The sequence below is a fragment of the Heterocephalus glaber genome, unplaced genomic scaffold (assembly GCF_053883595.1).
Source record: "Heterocephalus glaber isolate CG9 unplaced genomic scaffold, H.glaber_assembly_v1.0 deba00001586, whole genome shotgun sequence".
Classification (NCBI taxonomy): domain Eukaryota; kingdom Metazoa; phylum Chordata; class Mammalia; order Rodentia; family Bathyergidae; genus Heterocephalus; species Heterocephalus glaber.
In genome coordinates this window covers 19,544,344-19,567,173 of record NW_028258364.1, presented here as the reverse complement: position 1 = coordinate 19,567,173, position 22,830 = coordinate 19,544,344, and the positions used below count along the sequence as shown (strand labels likewise).

The window sequence follows — 22,830 nt, the reverse complement described above, 5'->3', positions numbered from 1 at the left end:
CACAGGCAGTGAGCAGTTCTGCAGCAGGTACCAGCTGGGGTCCTCTGACCCACTGTGGTCCTGTCTACTTGGGGACAGCATCAGATCTCACAGGCTGAGGGCTTGATCCCCAAGTCTGTCTCCCACCACACGTTATTTATTTTTATTTGTTCTTTTTTTTGGTACCAGGGTTCGAACTCAGGACCTTGCGCTTTTGAGGCAGGCGCTGGAACCACTGAGCTAAATCCCCAGCCCCTTTACTTGTTCTTTTATTGCAGTACTGGAGATTGAACTCAGGACCTTTGCACTGGGCTACATCCCCAGCCCTTTTTAAATGTTTTATGTTGAGACAGGTTCTCGATTAAATCGCTAAGTGGCCTAAACTGGGGTTGAACTTGTGATCTTCCTGCTTCAGCCTCTCAGAGTGCTAGGATTACAACCATGCACCACCATGCTTGGCTCCCACTGAGCACCTCTTAGATGCCATTCTCAAGCCCCTGGTTGTTTTACCCATTCTTCCCACTAGGCCCTCCTCGGGTGAGCTTGGTTTGTTGAGCAGAGCATAGGACTCAGGGATACTGCAGAGGGTACAGATGAACAGGGCAGGCGTGTAGGGTGTGGGAAGGGACTTGGCTTTGTTCCCTCTTGGGGCTCAAAGCTCTCTAAGGCCCTGGCGGGAACAGCTGTCTGGGAGCCCTCCTTGCTGTCCTTGGTTTCTATGGCGACCTGCTGCACAGGTAGGCTCCACCACTGGGGGCTGGGTCTGTTGGCCTGTGGTGGGTGGGCAGGACCCTTTGGAATGAGGAGGGTCTCAGGACCTTCTCTCAGACAGGGAAGGCAGGGCATTTCCTTATGGCCATATCCAAAGCAGAGAGGCTGGGGAAGAGTAGTTCCTCTGACCCGTCCTGGAGGAGAGACATTAACCCGCTTCTGTAGCCTGCTTGGGGGAGGGCGTGTGATGAATATATCAGAATGGCACATTACTGTAGTCAGTCTGGGCTGCGGTAACACGTCCTGTCTGGAGCCTGGCAAGTCCAGGTCGGAGTGCCGGCCTGCAATGTCTGGTCCTCATGGTGGCAGCCTCTGCTTTTACCCTCACGCGGAGGAAGGAGAGAGAAAGCACACCCCTCTTTTCAGTACTGGACATTGACCCAGGGCCTTTGCACTGAGGTACATCTCCAGCCCTTTTATATTTTTTACTTCGAGCCAGGGTCTCCCTGTCTCACTAAATATCCTGGGTTGGGGTCCAATTTGCCATCCTCCTGCCTCAGCCTCCCAGAGTACTGGGGTTACAGGCATGCACCACCACGCTTGGTTCTCATGTCTTTTTATAACAGTGTTAATCCCTTCGGGGAGATCTTCGCTCTTCTGATTTAATCACCTCCCCAGAGCCCCACTTCTTAACACCATCTGGCTTGGGGTTATAATTTCAACATGGAGAACTTTGGAGAGACATACATTCAGTGCAGAGCAGAAAGTTTTCTGAAAGTGTTTGGGGGGACATTTATTTATTTATTTATTTATTTGTTTATTTATTTATTTATTTGAGACTGGGCCATCTCACTGCGTAGTTCAGGCTCACTGCGTAGTTCAGGCTGGCCCTGAGCTCAGTATATAGCACAGGGTGGCTCCAAACTTGCAGCAACCCTCTTCCCTTGGCCTACTAAGTGATAGTCTTATAGGCCTGCACCACCACGCCTGCTCTCTTTATTTTTTAGAAAGCAAAACTAAACTCACTAATTATTCCTCAATATGTTACTAGTCTTTTGAGGCTTGTGATAGTCAGATTGTCTAGACGCATAGATCTTCTACTACAAGGTAAAGGAGCAACTTTGGAGAGAGCGCAAGGAAGCCTTGTGTCACTCCACTCAGTCTGCTGATCACATCCTGGAAGAAGCTGAACTGCCTGGTTGAAAGTTGCTTTAGCAAATGCATTGGGTCCTATTACTTAGTTTCAGTATTTTAAGATAATGCATATTGTCATAAAAAATTCCTAAAACAGTGCTTTAATATTAACAGTCACAGTTTCTTTAGGGGTGGGAATTTAAAGTAGAATTTGATTCCTTTTTAATTTCCTTCTTGGCTCCTAGATTGTTATAGCTGACAAAGGAAGGGGACAAATTGAAGGAAGGGAGGGGATTTGGGCCTGTAAGAAACAAAGCCCACTGTAATCCCAGCACTCGGAAGGCTGAGGCAGGAGGATAGCCCAGAGTTCAAGGCCAGCCTGGACTACATAGTGAGTTTGAAGCTGGTCTGAACTACATGGCGAGACCTTGTCTCAAAAAAATAAATAAATAAAAGATAAAGCTCAACACTCATCGGTTTCCATACCATGAAGAAAAGCCAACATCATTAAAATTCTTCTTCTTTTTTTTTTTTTTTTTGGTACGGGGATTGAACTCGGGGCCTTGTGCTTGCGAAGTAGGCGGCGGCACCACTAAGCTAAATCCCTGGCCCTTAAAATTCTTCTTAAAAGAGAAATTTTCAATGAAAATACAGTAATATTTGAATAAAATGCAAGTGTATCAGTTTAGGTAAACAAATGTAAAATTTCTCCATTTTTCTGTAAGTTAGATTTCCTAATTTAATGCATTATTAGAAACAAGACAGGTAAAAAAAAAATGGTCTGTTTATGTGAATAGAAAGAAATTATATTAAAACTAATGTTTTATTTTCTCCTATATTTTCCAGTTTTTAAATTCAGATACTGTGCCAGAAAAATCAAACAATTGAAAGGCCATTTTTGTAATTTCTTAAAACACTAAAAAATCTGGCAAGATGTTGAAAGAGACTTTAAGAAAATACAAGAACATTGTATGTAGTAATGATCCCATTTTTATTAAAACAACAAAAACAAAAGGTGAGAAAAATGCATGATATAGATATAGATAGAAGAAGTCTAAAATGCTATGTACCAGATTGACTAAGAGACTAGGAATTTCTGCAACTTGGTAGTGCTTGATTTGTTTTTTATTTGTTTTATGATGAACACATTTGTATTAGCTTTCCACTGGTGGGACAAAATACCTGTCACTCAAAGTTTAAAGGAGGAGAAGTTTATTTTCGCTCATAGTCTCAGAGGTTGCACTCCATGATCTGGTGGCTCCAAAGCAGAAACATCAAGGCGGAAGTGCATGGCAGAGGAAAGCTGCTCACTTCATGGTGGGTAGGAAGCAGAGGTTGGAAAGACCCCAGGAAGAAATACACCCTTTCAAAGGCAGTGGCCAGTGACCTCCCTCCTGAAACTTCCTAAGTGCCACTTCCTAACTGCCCCTTCTGCTACTGAAGTCCTCCATAGATTGGTTCCTCTCCTGATCCAGGCACCTCTGTAGTTGCCTCCTCTGAACATCGCTGCACTGGGAGTCAAATCCTCAATACATGAGTCTTTGGGGACACTTCATATTTACATCATAACAACATATTACTTTTTTTTTTTTTGGTATCGGGGATCGAACTCGGGACCTTACACTTGCGAGGCAGGCAGCAGAACCACTGAGCTAAATCCCCAGCCCAACTCACCAATTCTTACAGAGGAGTCTTTACTGCTTTAAAACAAACACCAGTTTTAAAGCACTGTGGTAAATTTCTTTGACTATTCCAGTGTCTCACCACTGTCCTTATAATGCTTTTAGACCCAAGCTCTCAGTGGACAGCTTGCCTTCCTAGGCATGAGAAGTGTGTGCTTAACAACAGCTATTAATTTGAGTGTTCACTACTGCCAGACCATATCCTAAGCTTCTGCCATAAATTAACCCTTGATCCTTGTAACAGCCCTATTAGTAGCTCGTTTTGCAACTGAACAAATGAAGCACCAGTGTTTAAGAAGCCCTTCTGCCTTTCAGACCGTGTGCATATCTAATTCAACTAAGAAACAAGCAGTGTACACTTGAGTAACATTGTTCCTTCCAGCCCAGTTCTCTCTGGGCTTCCATTTCCAGTCCTTTGCCTAGGATATACAAATAGATATTGTGCTGTGCTTATATGTTATAGGGATCTGTGGATGTATGAGCCCTAATTTGTCCCCTTAAAGGATCTTCTAACTACAGAAGTAAAGCATAATTTTTTTTAAACTTATAAAAATTTTTTTTGCAGTGCTGGGCTCAAACCCAGGCCCTCACACGTGCTAGCAAGCACTGTACTATGAGTTGCACTCCCAGCCCGGGACATAATTGAACATCAGCAAAGAACTGGCTGTTCTGTAGCAGTGCAGGGCTGGCTGCGTGGGAAAGTGGGGCTCTTGGGAAGCCAGGAGGCTCTACAGGGCAGAGATGAGCAGACCACTGCAAATACATTTCCGTTTCTGCAAGAAAGAATAGAAAACTACTTCCATATACTTGCACTTGTGAGGCAGGTGTGCGACCACTGAGCTAAATCCCCAGCCCCACTGTACTTTTCAAATCTGACCACGTGTTAATGTTTTAGTGGCTACAAAATAGCATCAGTTCCTTTCTTTCAAGAGAAAAGTGCCAGAGGATTAAGAATATTCATTATTATCCCAGGGCCAGGAAGGGAGAGAGGGAGGGAGGAAGAAAATGTAGCCCTTAACTGTTTTTTTCCTAAATGCGTCCTCAAAAATTTAAAAACCTACCTCACCTATGTTTTAAGGGACAACACAAAGAAAAACATAATATGGCAGCTAAGATATATGAGTAAACAAATGTGAGCAGAGGATCCTAGAGCAGGAGACAGCAAACTTTGCCTGTATGGGGTGAGAGTAACTGTTCAGTTCCTGATTCTCATCCTCTCATCCTAGTGTGAAAGCAGCCACAGAAAAAGCATAGAAAGGAATGTGCAGGCTGCATTTCAATAAAGCTTTATTTACAAGAACAGGCAGAGGCATGATTTACCAGCCTCCTCTGGAAGAAGTGAGAAAGAAAGGTGGCACCTTGAATGCCAGTGTGAGGAACCTTTCCTTCCTTTCCTCAGTGACAGGATCTCAAAGACAGCATTTTTATTTTTTGGAGAACCCAGCTCAAGTGTGTAACACTCCTTTCATCATCACGTTCTTCCCAAGTTACCATAAAAAGCTGCCAAGAAAATGCCATGTCTCCAGGCACATGGCTCATAAAATAATGCAGTAGGATTCACTCCTTGGTGCCTTAGGAATTTGCACTTGTGGACCATAAGTCAGTTGGGCTGAGAGGGAAATAGCAGTTTCTGTTCACTGGGGAAAGGAAGAGCCACTGAGCACTGCAAGGGAAATGTCCAGGTCCATATTATTCTTTAAGTGAATTGTGAGGCCTGCACCTTGTGGGGTTGATCAGAAACCTGAGCAATATTAGACTATTTTGTCAGGATAATTCTACCCAGATATACACAGGAATAGTTTGCATGCTGCTGAGAATCCAAAGTCAATAGGGTTGCCAGGATTAGCAAATAAGAATTCAGGACATCTAGTTAAATTGGAATTTCTGATAAATCACAACCAAAAATTTAATGTAAGTGTGTACCATTCAGCTGGGTGTGGCAACACACGCATGTAACCTCAGCACTGTGAGAGGCTGAGGCAGGAGGATTACAAGTTGGAGGGCAGCCTGGGCAACTTAGCAAGACCCTGTCTCAAAATAAAAAATTTGATACCAGGTGTGATGGTGCCTACATGTAATCCCAGCACTTGGAAGGTTGAGGCAGGAGGATTGCCAAAACTTTGAGGCCAGCCTGGACTATGCAGTCAGTAATTTCAAGGCGAGCCTGAACCACATAGTGAGACCCTGTCTCCAAAAACCAAAACCAAAAAATAAAAATAAAAAATTTTAAAAGGACTGGGAAGTAGTTCAGTGCAAATACCCTGAGTTCAATCCTCTGGTAGCTTGTGTGTGTGTGTGTGCATGTGCATGCATGCACGCACGCGCACACACACACAAACAAAAAATATGTTCTGTACCACTCAAAATTTGGGCTGGACACAGTGGCTCACTCCTCTGGTCTCAGCTACGAAGGAGGCTGAGGCAGGAGAACTGCTCAACTTAGGAGTTCAAGACCACCCTAAGCAACATAGACCTTGCCTCAAAAAATAATAATATTTGGGGCCTGGGGATTTAGCTCAGTGGCGCTACCATGCCTGCCTTGCAAGCACAAGGTCCTGAGTTCAATCCCCTGTACAGCTAAAAAATAAAAAATAAAATAATATTTGGGACACATTACACTAAAGAATTGTTTTTTATTTGAAAACTTAACTGAGAACTTGCATTTTATCTGACAACCCAAAAAATGAAGATAAAGGATTAAATAGTTTTTTCCACTGTATGTTCCATCAACATGTCAGTAGATCACTAACCCTTCAGTAAAATTATTTTTTCTTTTTTTATTTGTGGAAGTCTAGAGATGGGTTTGCTTCCTTAATTCCAGCCTGATTTGGACTTGGGTTTTTGGGGGTTTTTTTGGCACTGGGGATCAAACTTGGGACCTTGGGCTTGCAAGGCAGGTGCCAGAACCACTGAACTAAATTCCTGGTCCTGGACTTGGGTTTTTTTTTTTTTGGTCCCGGGAATAGAACCCAGGTCCTCAGCTTGCAAGGCAGGCGGTGGAACCACTGAGCTAAATCCCTGGCCCTGGACTTGGGTTTTTATGCAGGGGCTGTGCTGAAGTGCACTGTATTTTCTGCATGAATTCAGTCAGCTCATTGTCACCACTAGCACAAAAAAAGCTGGAAAAACTGTTCATCTCCTTGGGAGAGGACAGAGTGTGATTACAGCAAGAGCAGAGGCTATGGGCGCTGAGGCTGTGCTTCTCATTTAATAATGATAGATTGTTCCCGGTCATTCATTAGCATAAGACTTCTCTGCAAATGGGAAGGGGTCCGAGAGACCAAGGGCCAGCAGTGAGGGGGAGCGGAAGGGAAGTAAGTAGAATAAAGATAAGCCATGTGCAGGAAGCTAATGATCTTGAACGCAGACGTCATGTGCTATAAACATGAGCTACAGTTAATAATATCAGTCAGAGTGAACATGGGGAAAGGAGGGTTAGAGGAGGAGAGGGAAGAGAAGGGGGAGGGCGATGTTTTAAAAAGCAAGTTTTATCAAGTACTTGTACCCACACTCCAAGAGGACTGTAAAGTGTGTGTTCTGCGATCATGCACTAATGAAAAACAACAAAATGAGACCACCAGACTGAGTCAGGCAAGCCACTCAGTCCCCATGGCCGGTGTGCCTCCTGCTTGGTCTGCTTGTGTCTTGCCTTCCCCATCCAGTGTGCAGGGCAGCCAAGGAATGTGACTGCGGTCCCGTAAGAGGGTCACAGCCTGGGTGTGCAGTAGCTGTGCGATGTGTGTGTTGTGTGTGTGCACTGCGAATCTGCACCATAGCAAGCAGCCTGACCCATTTCTCAGGACCCGCCCTCATTGTTAAGTGATGCATGACTACATGTGTAGCCCACACACACACACACACACACACACACACACACTTAAATAAATCCCCATATAGCCACTGAAGAGATAGGGGTTTGCCTGAGTGGACACCAACTATGGCTGTCACCAATGATGACATAACTTGGAACTAAAGTACACAGGCAGGTACGTCTGCAGAGGCTTGCATGCTCCAAACTCTGTGTGTGTTATTGGACAGCCATGCATACGGGGCATCAGAAGGACCCTTGAGAGCCACCAGGTAATTGTGGGACAGTCTGGGGACAGAACCCACACATGTGCCAAGCAGGCGCTCTGCCACTGAGCTGCACCAGGCCTGGGCACTTCCGAGGGAAGTCAGACACGAGCAGCTGCATGCAGAATGCCTGGTGGCCAGGTTGGAGTCACATTTAGCTGACACTGTCTTCAGCTCCCACCTGTAGCTCTTTGCTTCTCTTTCCTCCAGCAGAGAGCAGGACAAGCGCTCTGAGGAGATAATGGCTAAGTCCCCTTCCCTGTGCCCGTCTCACCCAGCTCTCTGGCAGAATTTGGGATTTCCCAGCCAGCCATCTGGGGAAGGCAGAGGCACTCTGGGTCTGGCGGGGCCCACAGAGCCAAGCACGGTGTCCTTGCCTTTGAGACAGCGGAGCCTGGCTGACCCTGTGTTTCTCTTCTCACACAGCACCCTGGAGGGGTACTATGTGGACGATGCTCTGCAGGGCCAGGGCATCTACACCTACGAGGACGGCGGAATCCTCCAGGGCATCTACGTAGACGGGGAGCTGAATGGGCCGGCTCAGGAGTACGACTCGGATGGGAGGCTGATCTTCAAGGGCCAGTACAAGGATAACATTCGGCATGGAGTGTGCTGGATCTATTACCCAGTAAGCCTATGACGGTTCACTGTCTGGGGAAGGAACATGTCCTAAGACAAGACTTTATTTCCTTGTCATAAAGAGTAAAATAAAATGTAAGCTGGGCCTGGTGGCACATGCCTGTAATCCTAACAGTCTGGGGAGGCTGAGGCAGGAGGGTGGAAAGTTCAAGCCCAGCCTGAACAACTTAGTGACTTACAGAGACCCTGTCTCAAAATAAAAAGGGCTGGGATATATCCAGCTCAGTGCAAGGCCCTGGGTTCACACCCCAGGAATTGTCAGTCATTTGGGGAAAGAAGATTAATCATGATTGGGACAAATAGGTTTTATCATACCAGTAATAAAGTCAAAATATGTTGCTTTTGATTCTGTTAGCATATAGAAAAAGGTGGAGGAGGAGAGCACTGTTGCTGTTAATTTTTTTCTGTTTTCCATTTGTAAGATTGAATTAAGCAACATTTTATCTTTTTTTTGGATTTACTACACCATTGTTGCTTGATTTTACAATCTCACTAATTTTGAAGGTGTTTTATAGTTTGTATTGCTTAAATTCAGGTGATTTAAATGACTTGCTCTTGAGTATTTGAAAACAGTATTTTTTTTTTTTTTTTTTTTTTTTTTTTTGGTATCGGGGAATGAACTTGGGACCTTGCACTTGCGAGGCAGGTGACAGGGCCACTGAGCTAAATCCCCAGCCCTGAAAACAGTATTTCTGGAGTTTATTAGATCAAATAGACACAGCAAAACCCATGGTTGGGAATTAATGCTCTGATGCTTTGTTTGCATTTTAAGTATCCCATCTGTTGTTGGCAAATTTCCAGAAAATGTTTCTGGAAAAAAAGATCTTAGGAAATATTTCATCATGACCAGAACTTAAAATATATTTTTGCTTACTTGAAACCTGCCTTCTTATGATTAAAAAATATTAATAAACCAAATTATTACATGTGTAACAAGAAAAGTAGCCTTTGCTAAATTTACTTATACAGAATTGTTCTGAAAAAATTAGTTTATCTGGGTATGGCGACACATGCCTGTAGTCCCATTATTCAGGAGGCTGAGGCAGGAGGATCACTTGGGGCCAGAAATTCAAGGCTAGCCTGAGCGACATAGCAAGGCATCAGCTCTTACGAAGGAAGGGAGGGAGGAAATATGTTAGTTATACTCTAGAAAAAGAACACTGTAAAACATTTCCTAGAGAATTACTAGTTATTTACATATCTTCTTTTTTTCCTTCGGTACCAGGGATTGAACTTAGAACCTTGCACTTGTGAGGCAGGCAAGGTGCCACTAAGCTAAATCCCCAGCCCCTACATACCTTCTTGGTACATCTGTGACTCAGAAAAGTCATTTCATTTACTGCCCCAAAGTAGGCAAACAGGACAGGAAGGAGGGAGGTACTTGTGGTTTAGAGCAACTGAGACCCGGCTTCCTGAGCAGTGAGGCCCACAGCCCAGGGAAGCTTGGAGTCACAGGTGAGGGAGAGCCCACTAGGGACACCCCGCTTCTCCCTCTGCCCGTCATTTCATGCATGACTGGGATCAACTGGAGTCCCAAAACGAGACCAAAGATGCACTAAGGTTGGTGCGTGGATTCGCTTCATTCCGTGCAGCTGCATTTTGAAACCTAAAAAGGCAGCTACATTTTAGCTCACAGCCCTAATTATCATCTTGTTAATGCCGAGAGAAGTTTCTGCCTCAGGAAGGACATTGTGGGGAGTTACAGCCTCCAACACTGGTCCGTGGCTCCTGCTTTGAGTGTGGGTCTGTTGGCAGTTGAGGGGGTGATCACACCCCTCTCTGTCTGGATTCTGAATCCATTAAGACATCGGAGTCAGGGATCAAGTAGTTGGTTCTCATTGTGGCAGAGTTGGATTGGAAGTGGCCTGGACCAAGAGCCAAAATGAGCTGCGGCCACTCCACACTGACACGAGGAACAGAGCCACCATCCACGGGTATGGCCAGGTCCCGGGACCCAGGAGAGGGCCAGCAAAAAATGAAGCAAGAAACCATGCAGCAGTCTTTATCTTGTTAATGACCCCCAATAGAGAATGGGGCGTCAGGTCTGCCTTCTCACCAATCCCGCGAATGACTCCTCCTTCCGCTAGGGGGAGCCAGCGAGCGCGCGGGGGACAAGGCCCAGCTTCCTGCCAACGCCCCAGATGCAGCAGAAAGGGCAGCAGTGACCTGAAGGCTAAGTGGGACAGGGAGGAAAACGTAATGCTGCCTCCCTGCAGCACTTGTAAGCTCCCTGTAGGAACAGTTTGCTTCTTTCAAAGATTTCTCTCAAACTGTGGTACTAAGATTTTAATAAAAAATTCCTCTTTTTGGAAATAGAAGGATTTTGGTTTTATCGATGAGAGAAATTAATTCACTTCCTGCAAAACCAGAATTTTAGACCATTGCAGGAAAAAGCTGTGAGGCCCGAGAAATGCTTCTGTTTTAAGTGACGAGTGATGCTGATGCCCGTGTCAGTCTGTGGCCAGCGACAGCGTGCATACGCCACTGTGTTCACCTGTAATCATCCCTGACCACACGGAAGGTGTCAGCCCGCGTGTGGGCCAGGGAGACTCCACTTGGGGAGGAGAGAGCAATAAATACAGCCCTACTGCACTCTCCATCCATGCAGCGTGCTTCCGAGTATTTTTCTTTTTGTAGACATGCTGGGATTTGCTTGTTTTTTGTGGGGGAGGGGGGTTGTTTTAATTTACTTTTTCCCACCGGAGCAGTTAGGTTAAGGTGAGGCATAGAATCAAGTACGTGGCTCGATTTCTTTCTGCTGTCTTTGTGAGCAGCATTTGGAAACACTCAAAAGTCTCCCTACGTTACTGACTTTGATCTGTGGGTCAGGGAAATTAACCAGACTTTTAGAGGTGTAGCATTGCTAGTCTAGCAAACCCACAAAGATCTTTGATTTTTTTGAACAATCTCATACCATAAGGCCCTTCTTTTGTTTTGTTTGGTTTGGTTTTTTGGTACCAGGGATCGAACTCGGGTCCTTGCGCTTGTGCAGCAGGCATCAAAACCACTGAGCTAAATCCCCGGCTCAAGGCCCTTCTTTTGGGGGAAGAAAAAGGAACCATCCCTGGCACCCTACATTAAATTAGCCATTAATTTTGATAACCCCAGTTCAATTAAAAAAGTAGGCAAGCCAGGTGTGGTGGCACGCACCTGTAGTCCTAGCACTCTAGACTTGATCTTAGCCAAAAGGCCAAGAAGCGATAGTCCCAGCACTCTCGGAGGCTGAGGAAAGAGGATCTCACGTTTGACCTCAGCCTCGTTAATTTAGTGAGACCCTGTTTCAAAATCTTAAAACGCTGGGGATGTAGTTCAGTGTGAAAGCCCTGGGTTCAACCCCAGTCTAACACATACACACACACACACACACACACACACACACTCATGTATGTGTCCCTGGCACCTGTCAGGATACAGAATTCTATGATAGCCTGTGCCCTAAAGCACTCCATGACCCGTAAGAATGAAGCCAAACCTCCTCCGCCTCTGGAAGAAGCTTGGAAGGAGCAGTCCGTGGAGAGCAGGAAGGAGGAGATGCTGTTGAGGGGCAGGATTAAGAAGTTCCATTTTCACGTTTCCTTAACTCCAAAAAAAGGTGATGGTATAGGATCCTTAGAATGATAGTGCCTAGAAGTCCTTTTGTTTATCTCTTAGAAAGTACAGACAACTCTGTCTTTACTGATGTGCAACAAATTAAGTACCATATATTTTTTTAGACAGTGACAGAGTTTATTTGAGAAAGTAAAAGTGAAAAGTGTGGGAGAAACGGGCACTACAGAGCCAGCTGGGGCCAAGTAAAGAGAAAAAGAGGGTAAAAGCAAAAATAAAGTACACGCTGCATCTGGGAAATGCAGCATGGGCTATTGTGGAAAGCTAGGACAGCCTTAAGTACTACATTTAAACAATTTTCTTAACAGGCTAGAAATCCAAAATTTAATATTGGGAAGCAAAAGCATGGGATTTTTGTTTGTTTGTTTTGTTTTGTTTTGCTTTTGAGACAGGGTCTCTCTATGCAGTTCAGGCTGGCCTCGAACTCATGGCAATCCTCCTGCCCCAGCCTCCCGAGTGCTGGGATTGTAGGCGTGCACCACCACACCCAGAGAGAGCATATGAGTAGCAGGGTAGTACCTTGCCTCCTTCCTCATCACATTGGCTATTGGCCAGAAGTGACACTTAGCTGAATTCCTTTAAATAGTGTAATGTTCCAAATGTAACATGTTGGTTTCTTAGAAAATAAACCAAAATAGAGTATCAGTAACTAGGCCAGGATGACCAAGTGCAGATCAGCCTCCCATGCTGGGGGATAGAACATTCCAGCAGTGTGGTCGTGTGGGGCTAGAAGGTTACATGATGGGGGACACATATACAAGGAGACATAAGGACTGATCAAAAATATATGGTGAATGTTTAAATTAAAAACTTACTGTAGTAAAAGACACGTTTCCATGAATCCCCCTCAAAATACTGCCCCTCACCTCGAACACATTTATCCCATTGCTCTTGCCTCCTTCTGTAGCTGTTCTGGAAGTTCCGTTTCCTGAGTATCTTTACAAGGTGTGATACAGAAAGGCAGCTCCTGAAAGCATTAAGAGGGGTCCTCATCCACCTTGCTCACTGGAACTGGCACTGTGTGACTGCTGGTTCTTCCCCAAAGTCAACATGACCTTGAAAGGTGAACTTTTTTTTGTTTTGTTTTGTTTTTTGGGTACCGGGGATCGAACTTGGCAACTTGCGCTTTCAAGGCCGGTGCTGGAACCACTGAGGTAAATCCCCGGCCCTATGGTGAACGTTTTGAATCGATTCAGGATACCAGGCAGCCACAACAGCACAACTAAAAACATGAAGACTTCAGACCTGCTTAAGCAAGTGGCAAGAACGATAGGAAAAGTGTGTTGGAAGCAAGGGGAGCATCTAGAGGGGAATTAATGTCTTTATTGGACTAATTTTAAAAATTTAGGCATTCGCTATAGTTTCCTTTCACACCTGACGCGCATCCTATTCTTACTCTCGTCAGAAGCTCACGGTTCTTAAACTGTTATTATCCCCATTGATAGTGCTATTAATAGTGGTTGTGCAGGAGAGAAATCTCTTGAACTCAGACCCCATAGATAAATACTATATATAATATTTTCTGGGTTTTGGTTTCTCCTATCAGGATGGCGGCAGCCTTGTGGGAGAAGTCAACGAAGAGGGCGAGATGACGGGAGAGAAGATAGCGTACGTGTACCCTGATGGGAAAACTGCACTCTATGGGAAATTCATTGACGGAGAGATGACCGAAGGCAAACTGGCCACCCTGATGGCCATCGAGGAAGGGAGACCTCAGTTTGAAATGGTGCCCGGAAGTAAGTTGAGTCGGCTGCCACTGGGGGTCGGGTGAGAGAGGCTCTTTTCTGGTCTGTCTGGCTCGCTTCAGTGGTGTACTAGTCAGCTTTGCTGCAGACACAACAAGCCAAGGATGACTTACAGCACAGCTTGGTGTGCTGCCCACTGCAATCCAGGCTGCCTCAGGGGCTCCACTGCCCTGGAGTCTCAGCAATGGAGCTGAGGCTGAAGACGGTGGCAACTTGGGACAAGATTTTCTCCCAGTGGATCGTGGAGGCGTCAGAGCATTGGTGTTCACTGTGATGCTCTGCAAAGCCGCCCCTTGGGGCTGATACGGTGTCATTGTCACCCGCCTTTCATTGGCCAAAGCAAATCACAGAGCCAAGTCAGACGCGACTGAGAGAGAGGAAAAAGCTCAGGATGAATGTTAGTGGGAGAGACTGAAAAGGCAGGTGACCGTAGACACAGATAATTCTAATACGGAGCAGGAACTAAGAAACGAGAGGCAGTCTAGCAAATCTGCTGACTAGTAGCTCTAAAACACTGTACTGTGGTTTAATGTTATTAAAGAACCAAATCGGGTCAATCTCCAAGGCTGGCCACACTGTCAAGCCGGTCTGGCCCGAGCTCTGACCCGACAGATAAATGCACAATGCTCACCCCTCTTGAGAGCCCAGCCTCTCAAACGGGGCACACACTCACCTCATGCCTGCGCCCCACAGAGCCCTTATTAGAAAACACGTACTTCCTTTCAGAAGCGCAACACATCACACTAAAACATTTTTTTCCCTAGATATAAAATTGTTTTAGCCAGGTACAGTGGTGCTCACTCGAAGCCCCAGTTGCTTGGGAGGCTGAGGCAAGAGAATCATATGTTCAAGGCCAACCAAAGCAGCTTGCTGAGCCTGAGGTCCTGAGTTCAATCTCCAGTACTGAAAAAAATTACTTTTTGTAGAAAATCAGGAAAATATACAAGAAAACTCAAGATCTTGTGTTTTGAGTGGCATAGCAGAAGAAAACCAGCTAAATTAGTCTGACTCCTTGAAAACCGTATCTGCTTGTATTTCTGGTCCAGGGCAGGTTACAGGGGAACAATGATCAGAAAGGTAATAGTAATAGATAGTAATAGATAGTAATAGGCCTAAATAATACTGAGCTACTTGGAATCTGAAGGATAATCTCCAAGGGGAATTGTCCAAAAATGGGAACTCTCAAATTTACATTTCGATCCAACTTAGGTTGCTGTAAATATCTTCAATTTTACTTCTTAAGTTAAAAACTGAAGCAGTCCAAAAGCAATTAGGATTTTGGATTGGATCCTGGAACACAAAAAGGACATTAGTGGAAAAGCTGGTGGAATCTAAACAAAGTCTAGGATTTAGTTCATAGTAATGTGTCTGTGTTGGTTTCCTAATTTTGACAAATGTACTGTATCATGTAAAAAGCTACCATTGGGAGCAACAGTGAGAACTCTGGTAGCATTGTGACTCTTGTATGTCTAAAACTATTCTAAAATGGAAGATATCTTTTAAAAAAAGGAAGCAGTAATCTTTAAACTGTAAGCTGTAGTGTTTGTGCTTTTGACCTTTGTACTGAAAGGAAACAGTGTTGTATATTTAGAAATGAGACACAGGACAGGAGAAGGTCCTAATTGGTGTAAATTTAATTTGATTGATTGATTGATTGACTGATGGATTCTTGTGCCAAGGATCACACCCAGGGCTTCGAAAGTGCTCTACCTTTGAGCTACACCCTCAGCCTGGTGATGTAAATCTTAAAACTTTGTAAACGACAGCATTTTTAGTGGCAAGAGACAGAATGTAAGAGTTGCCTAATTTGAGTTTCAATTCTAACATTTACATATTGGGGCTATCTTAGGCAAGTTATTTAGCTTTCAGAATCTGTTATTTAGATTTTCAGAATTCATTATCGAATATGAATATTTGCACCTACCATAAAACACCATAATGAAAAGTATTCTTCTTATTACGTTGGTGTTGGTAGACAGAAGACATAGATGTTGAGAATTGATCATTCTCCAGGTGATGATCATTTTTCATATAATTTCTGATTCCACATAGTGAACACCCTCCTCAAATTCATTCAAGGCAAAAAAGAAAAGAAAAAGGTGCATTTATTGACAAGATTCTGGCAGGGGTGAGATATTTTAAGGAAATAGGCCTCAAAGGGTCAGTTGCCAGGGCTATGGTGGGCATTTGGAAAAATCCAAAGATCTAGTGTTCTGCCACCTTTGTGTCCCCTCCACTTCTTTTGGTTAGAATGACTAAACTGCTGACTAGTAATGAGTCATGGAGGTGTCAAAGGGTCAGGTTTGGGAGAAGATGGACACATAATGTAAATGTGGCACAGCAAGTTCTCCCCAGCCTGCCACCTCACTGGCTTCCTTCCCACCAGTCCTTCTTTTTGTTTTTTTTTTGGTACCGGGGATCGAACTCGGGTCCTTGTGCTTATGCAGCAGGAAGCGAAATCACTGAGCTAAATCCCCGGCCCTCAGTCCCTCTTCTTCATGCCTTGTAGCCACAAGCTGCTTCTCATTCTCCCTTTCCTTCACGTTGATTTTTTCGTCTATGCCTCGGGCTGGAATTTCTCTCCTCTTCCCCCCTCCACATAAACTCCTTTTCCCAGCTAGTTCCCAGTCTGTCTTCATGTCTTGGCTCTCCCCTTACGGCTAATGCTTGCTGAGTGAATGAACACATTCTAATCAAAGGTCACAGAACAGCCAGGGATTTAGCTCAGTGGTGCTGGAGCCTGCCTGACAAGCTCAAGGTCCTGAGTTCGATCTCCGGTACCAGGGGGAAAATAAATAGAGTTTCTGAGGAAAAGTCACAGAACAAACTAGAGTGGACGCAAAGGTGCACCCTGTTTGGCTGTAGCTCGGGCAAGTGGAAGGGAGTGCAGGACACATCAGGAAAGGTGCACCACACCGCTGCAGTGCAGGCCAGCCGTGGCCCACCGGTGTTGGCACCGGGCCTGAGGTGCCCCTTGACGCGGTTGGCGCTCGGTGTGCATTTGTGAGGAAAGAGAACCTGGAAGTTCATAGGAGAATTTCCACTCAGTAGAATGTAGATTCCTTACAAAGGTTTGGTTTAGGACTGGGGATGTAGCTCAGTGGTAAAGTGCTAGCTTATCATGCACAGGCCTTGGAGGAAAAAAGTTAGTTAAAAATGTTTTTTTCTTGGGCTGGGGATTTAGCTCAGTGGTTCCGTCGCCTGCCTTGCAAGCACACGGTCCCAAGTTTGATTCCTGGTACAAAAAAAATTTTTTTTTCTTTTTTGAACCAAATTCCTTTTGTGGCTGGTCCATTACTGATTTGCTCTCTCAGATCTCTTCCTCACTCTTTCTCTGCCTGCTTCTATTGCAAGTGGCCTCTGAAGAAGCCTGCTTTTGTGTATCTTCGGCCAGAGGGAGGCCCTGGATGGATCTAAGTTGGGGAAGCAAGCAGAGAGAAGACCTGGCTGTCACCCTGATTCCATCTCCCACCAGGAAAGCTGGCCATCGCTGGCCACCCCAGCTCCAGAGCGCAAGCGCAGGCGCTGCCACCACCACCCCACCCCCAAGGGTGGCAGCTTCCTGTTCCCGCCTAGTACAACTTCCTGTTTGGCTTCTCCATTCTTCCGTCCCCTATATAACCAATTCCTTGAGTTAAATTCTCTGTCTTTGAAATACTTCAGTGGTCTATTTCCTGGTTAGATACAGGCCAAGTGGGACTTTTCTTTTACTTTGAGGCATTAATTCAGGCACAGGTTGTACAAAAAGACAGACCTGGTAACCATTGGCAACCACTGAAGAATTGCTTAGTAGGATTATTAGTGATATCTCAAATAATTGACTTTGCAGGAGTAAGCCCTCCAGTTCCAAATTTTATTTCTTTACTTATTATCCTTCAGAACATCGTATGTCTTCATTGTGCTCTGGGAGGATTCTCAAGGCTAATCCTTTGCTTAGGGCCAACAGTAATTGTAGGTCGGTCACAGACCTCAGTTTCTGGAATAAATTACTGGTTGGGTTCTGAAGCGCTGTTAATAGAAATAAAACCACTTTGTTAATGCTTAATCACAAGCAGCGCTGTTCTCCCTGACTCTGGTGAGGCTGAATGTTACTCTTAGGGAAGGAGCCAATGCCAGCACTCTTAGATTTGCAGACTGGGTCTGGCATGAAGAAAAGCAAGAGAGAATTTTAAAACCATCATTCAATTTGACCCAAGCAGAAAGATCGGAAAATTCAAAGAAGCAAAGGTGTGCCCTGTTTGCCTGGAGCTTGGCCATATGGAAGAGACAAAGCATTGTCTTGATTAAAAATGTTAAGTACTGGGCCGGGGATTTAGCTCAGTGGTTCCAGTGCCTGCCTCGCAAGCGCAAGGTCCCCAGTTCAATCCCCGGTACCAAAAAAAAAAATGTTAAATACCCAAACATCTTTTAAAATATTTGAAGAAAGAAAAGTCAAGAGCATGGGAATTGTAAGAAACAGATCTGATGGCTGTTCATTAACACTTGGAAATAAAACTGCTAGGCACGGTGGTACATGCCTGTAATTGCAGCACTCTGGAGGCTGAGGCAGGACAATTGCCACTTCAAGGCCAGCCAGGACAACATGGCCAGCCTTGACTACATGGAAATACCGTATTTCAAAAAATCAAAACAAACAGACAATAAAACCAAAGAGTAAATCTCACAACCGTCTAGCTAAATGGGAGCGCTAACAATGAGACTTCATTGGTATAACTAGAATAACACGTGTAGTCAGTCGTTTAGTTCTTTCTGTCCCACAAATAGAAAGAAATACTTTAAATGCTTCTTGCTGCCTCTGCCCCTGCTCTGACGTTTGGTTTAATTTCCAGGTCCCGTGTACCACTTTGATAAGTCGACTTCATCTTGCATCTCTACCAGCGCCCTTCTGCCAGACCCTTATGAAGCTGAGAGGTAATGCTTGCTTTGTGGTCTGAATTGCGCTGCTTAGGTGAGGTTTACAACCCTGGTGGGGACCTGTTGCTCCTCTCTGCCCGGGCTGGGCACCTCCTGGGTCCAGGCTGCTCCCTGAGGCACCCTTTTCCTTTGCAAACCCTCCAAGTAAATACCCACTGTGGAGGAAGAGCGCTTTTATTCTTGTACAGAGTCTCCCTGTGAGGGACAGGAAAGCACAGAACGGCTCATGAATGAGACCTGGAATGAAGTCTAGGTAGAGAGACCACTAGGCCAGGCAGCCAGGCCCCTGCTGTGTCCCCTTTCTTCGGACTCTGGTGCCACCCTTGGTGCTGTAATCACTTGCTATCCTCCAGGGGGCACTTCACTCTCTGCATCTCTCCCCAGGCTGGCTCATGACACCTGGAACATGAGGTGATTTCATTCATTCAGGGACAACAGGAGGAAACAAAGGAAGTAGGAAAAGCACAAAAACATCCCAGCCTATCAGTGACCCAGCTCTGATTCTGCAGTCTCACTTCCAGAGTGTCAAGTCCTGTTCCATTTCCCTTCTGACCCCTGAGTGTGGTGACAGTACTCTGTCCTCCGCTCTTGGTCTTCTTAGAGTAAGGATGCCATCTGAGGTTGGACACCCTTTGCCTCACTCTTTGCTCCCAGGCTATTTCTGTTCCTATCTAGGAAACAGGCGTCTTCCCTGGCCCGACCAACAGGGCTGGCCCCACAATGTCACAAGGAATAAATAGCCCCTTTTTTGACAGAAGTTTCCAGCCTGGTTACAAAGGAGAGGGTTGAGTCTCTTTGTTAGCCCCAAAACTCAAGTGTCTGAGCTGTGTGGATCAGCCTTGTCTGGTATTGTTATTGTGATGATTCTGCATAGCAGTGTCCTCAAGGTAATCAGCAATTTACAAAAGCAAACATTTTATTTTACCCTCGTGGCTCTGTGGCTTGGCTGAGGTTCAGCCACTTTTGAATGAGATCGACTAGGCCCCGCTAGACTGGGCCAGACTCCAGGCTTCAAGTTGGGTTCAGGTCTATTTCAGGTGTCTTCATGCCAAGCCTGCCTCATGGGAGCCCCGGCTCACTGCTCTGCTGGTGGACATTCTGGAAGAGGCTGGCAGGAGCATAACTCCTAAGACTCAGTGTGCATTCAGCTCTGCCCAGGGGCTGCTAGCAGAGCACGTCCTGAGGCCACAAGCAAAGCCAGGAGTGCAGCGACTGTGCTCATTAGCTTCTCGTCACTGTGACCAAACACCTGAGAAGAGCAACTTACAGAAAAATTTATGTTGGCTCAGTCTCAGAGGTTGCAGTCCATGGTCACTTGGGTTGCATTGTGTCTTAGCCTGCAGTGAGACAGAATGTCATAGTGGGGTGTGCAAGGTGGAGCAAAGCTGCCCACCTCATGGTGGCCAGGAAGCAGAGAGACAGGAAAAGAGGAAAGGACTGGAGACAACATAGAGCCTTGGAGGGCAGCCCCTCCCCCAAGGGCCTATTTCCTGCAGTTAGGCCCCACCTCCTAAGTTCTCACCACCTCCCAATGACCCATTGAATTATGAGTCCATCAGTGGACTAATCTATTGATAAGGCTAGTGCCCCATGACCCGTCACCTTCCAAAGCCCCCACCCCCAAACACTGCTGCCTTAAGGACCAAGCCTTGCACAGATGAGCTTTGGGGGGACATTTCAGATCCAAACCGTAACAGGGAGGTAGGCGCCACCACTCTGAGGGAGGCATCACAAGGCTGCGTGGCAGAATGGCAGGGTGTATAATTCTGTCATAGCGAAGGACTAGAGTGGGAAGTGGTAATTCATCCATGAGATAAGCATGAATTCTACATAATGAACGTTTCAGGTGACCAGATCCTGCAGGGTCTTCTGCCATGGTGTCCAAAGAACTGAGAGCTTTGTTGAAGAAATGAATGTGTGCTCTGCTGTGAAATCCAATCCATAATCATGAGTGCTGTTTTCTCTTCTTATAAACCAGTGATTGGCAATTTTTTTTGGCAAAGGACCACACAGTACATGTTTCAGGCTTTGCAGGCCATCCGACCTCTGTCACAACTACTTAGCTTTGCCTTTGTAGTACTGAAGCAGTCTTAGATAGTACTGACTAGGTCGGGTGGCTGTGTCCCATACACATAATTTACAAAGCTGGGAATGGTGGCACACACCTGTGATCCCAGCACTCAGAAGGCTGAGGCAGGAGCATTGTGAGTTCGAGGCCAGCCTGGACTACATAGTGAGACTGACTTATCAAACCAAACCAAAGAAAATTTAATTTACAAAAATGAGCCAAAGACAGATTTGAGCCTCAGAGCCTTTGTTAGCCCTTCTGTTAAGAAGCATTTGTTGGTTATATCTTGCTGCTCACCACTTATTCATGTAAGATTCATGGGGTTTAACAAAAGCAGTCTTCCCTTCCTTTCAGACTTTGTCAAATGCAGGTGTGGCTTTAACTTTGAAGGGTTTGACCTGTCCAGTAAGACTAGAAGTTACCATTAGCTATATACACTCCTACCAAAAAGAGGTTGTGTTAACTACTGAGTAGCTTTATGAAAATACTATAACCATCATCTCCTTATCAGAGAATCAATCCTGAACACCACTCTTAAAAGACACAAAACTACCATTTCTTCCATTTCCTATGCTAAAATATTGTAGTTTAACTTCTTCCTCCCTTCTTTGTTGGATTATTAGGAACTAATATTTGATACAGGAAGAAAGCATAATATTTTGATGTTGTGTAAGGAAAGATGTGTCACACTGAAGTCCTTGCTTGGCTTCTTTCCACCTAGGGTGTATGTTTCTGAGTCTCTCATTCCCAATGCTGGGGAAGGACTGTTTTCCAAGGTGGCCATGGAACCTAACACTGTTGTGTCTTTTTACAATGGAGTCCGAATTACACACCAGGAGGTGAGTGTTGAAGAAGTGAAAACCTGTGTGATTGGTTTCAAACAAGCTCCCTCTCAGGTTCCACGACTACTTCACACAAAGTGGGACGGTGCATCTGAGAGACAGGGACTGCGTCCTACCGCACAGCCACTACTGTGAAAAGCTGAGGGCCAATCAGGTTGTCTGTAGGTAATTAATGATCGTGGACCGGGTGCGGTATATGAAGTCTCCCTACTTCCGTTGGTGCAAAAGCCACATGAAAGCTTTTGTCTTGTTTGGTTTTTTGTTTGTTTTTGTGTTTTGAGGCAGGGTCTCCCTTTGTAGTTCAGGCTGGCCCTGAACTTATTATGTAGCCCAGGCTGGCCTCGAACTCGTGATTCTCCTGCCTTAGCCTCCCAAGTGCTGGGATTGTAGGCGTGCACCACCAATCCCAGGGCTTTTGTCTTATTAGGAAGACTTCAAGAGCCAAAAAAACAATAAAGAGTTGAATCACTGCTGGCCTTTTAGACACAGTCTGGGACATATTTCCAAAACTTCATGTAAGGTTTTTGCTTGTTTATTTATTTGCTTTACAATTAACTGCTAAGCATCTGCCCAAGGACAAAAGTTTGAAGCTTTTTTTTTTTTTTTTTGGTACTGGGGATCGAACTCAGGTCCTTGTGCTTGTGCAGCAGGCAATGAAACCACTGAGCTAAATCCCCACGTGCCACCCCCCCCACCCCCGCTTTGGAGACAAGGTCTCACTGTGTAGTTCAGGGTGGCCTCAAACTCACTATGTAGCTCAGGCTGGCCTGGAACTCATGGCAATTCTCCTGCCTCAGCCTCCCAAGTGCTGGGATCACAGGTGTGCACCATGATGCCCAGCCTGGAAGGTAGCTTTTTGGCAGTGTTTTTAGTGCAACTCTATTTTGACTGAGACCTGTCACATGAGGTCAGGTGTTACACTTGCCAGTCGTCACGTCAGCCCTCAAAATTTTGACCGTTGGAGCATTTTGGATTTCAGATTTTCTGATTAGGGATGCTCGATTTATTTATTTTTTAATATTTTGCAGATGAGGAAACTGAAGTCCAGAGAGGTGAAACAATTCACCCAAGGCCCCAAACACAATAAATGGCAGAGCTCAAGCAAGATTTGGAGTAGTGGACTCCAGCTCCGTGCTGAAACTCACAGTCAGCGTTGTATCAATGAATGAGCCTCGCTCCTTACCCTTGTGAAATTCAGATTTAGATTTAGCTTTAGATTTTTGTTTGCGATATGTGAAAAATATACAGCTGCCAATGGCAACATAAGGTGGATGGCACCAAGTACCATATGTCAGTGTCACGTAACACCCTGTCTCAAAATAGTAAGTAAAAGCTGGGCGTGGTGGCACACATCTGTGATCACAGGACTTGGGAGGCTGAGGCAGGAGAATCGCCACGAGTTCGAGGCCAGCCTGGGCTACACAGTAAGTTCAGGG

The 22,830-nt window shown here is 45.4% G+C and overlaps 1 protein-coding gene across 2 annotated transcripts in view; it reads left to right on the top strand.

The window, feature by feature from the left end:
- Setd7 (SET domain containing 7, histone lysine methyltransferase) overlaps positions 1-22,830 on the top strand; it is a 48,624-nt gene that overhangs the window by 14,831 nt on the left and 10,963 nt on the right. The window contains exons 3-7 of one of the 2 annotated variants that reach the window (XM_087193300.1): positions 8,007-8,208; positions 13,372-13,561; positions 18,400-18,481; positions 21,274-21,391; positions 22,423-22,802. In XM_087193300.1, the coding sequence (XP_087049426.1) occupies positions 8,007-8,208; positions 13,372-13,561; positions 18,400-18,481; positions 21,274-21,391; positions 22,423-22,563 (733 nt within the window). In that variant the 3' untranslated portion in view covers positions 22,564-22,802. Of the gene's footprint in view, positions 1-8,006; positions 8,209-13,371; positions 13,562-18,399; positions 18,482-21,273; positions 21,392-22,422; positions 22,803-22,830 lie in introns of those variants that run through there. The other variant, XM_004854991.4, reaches the window with a different exon arrangement.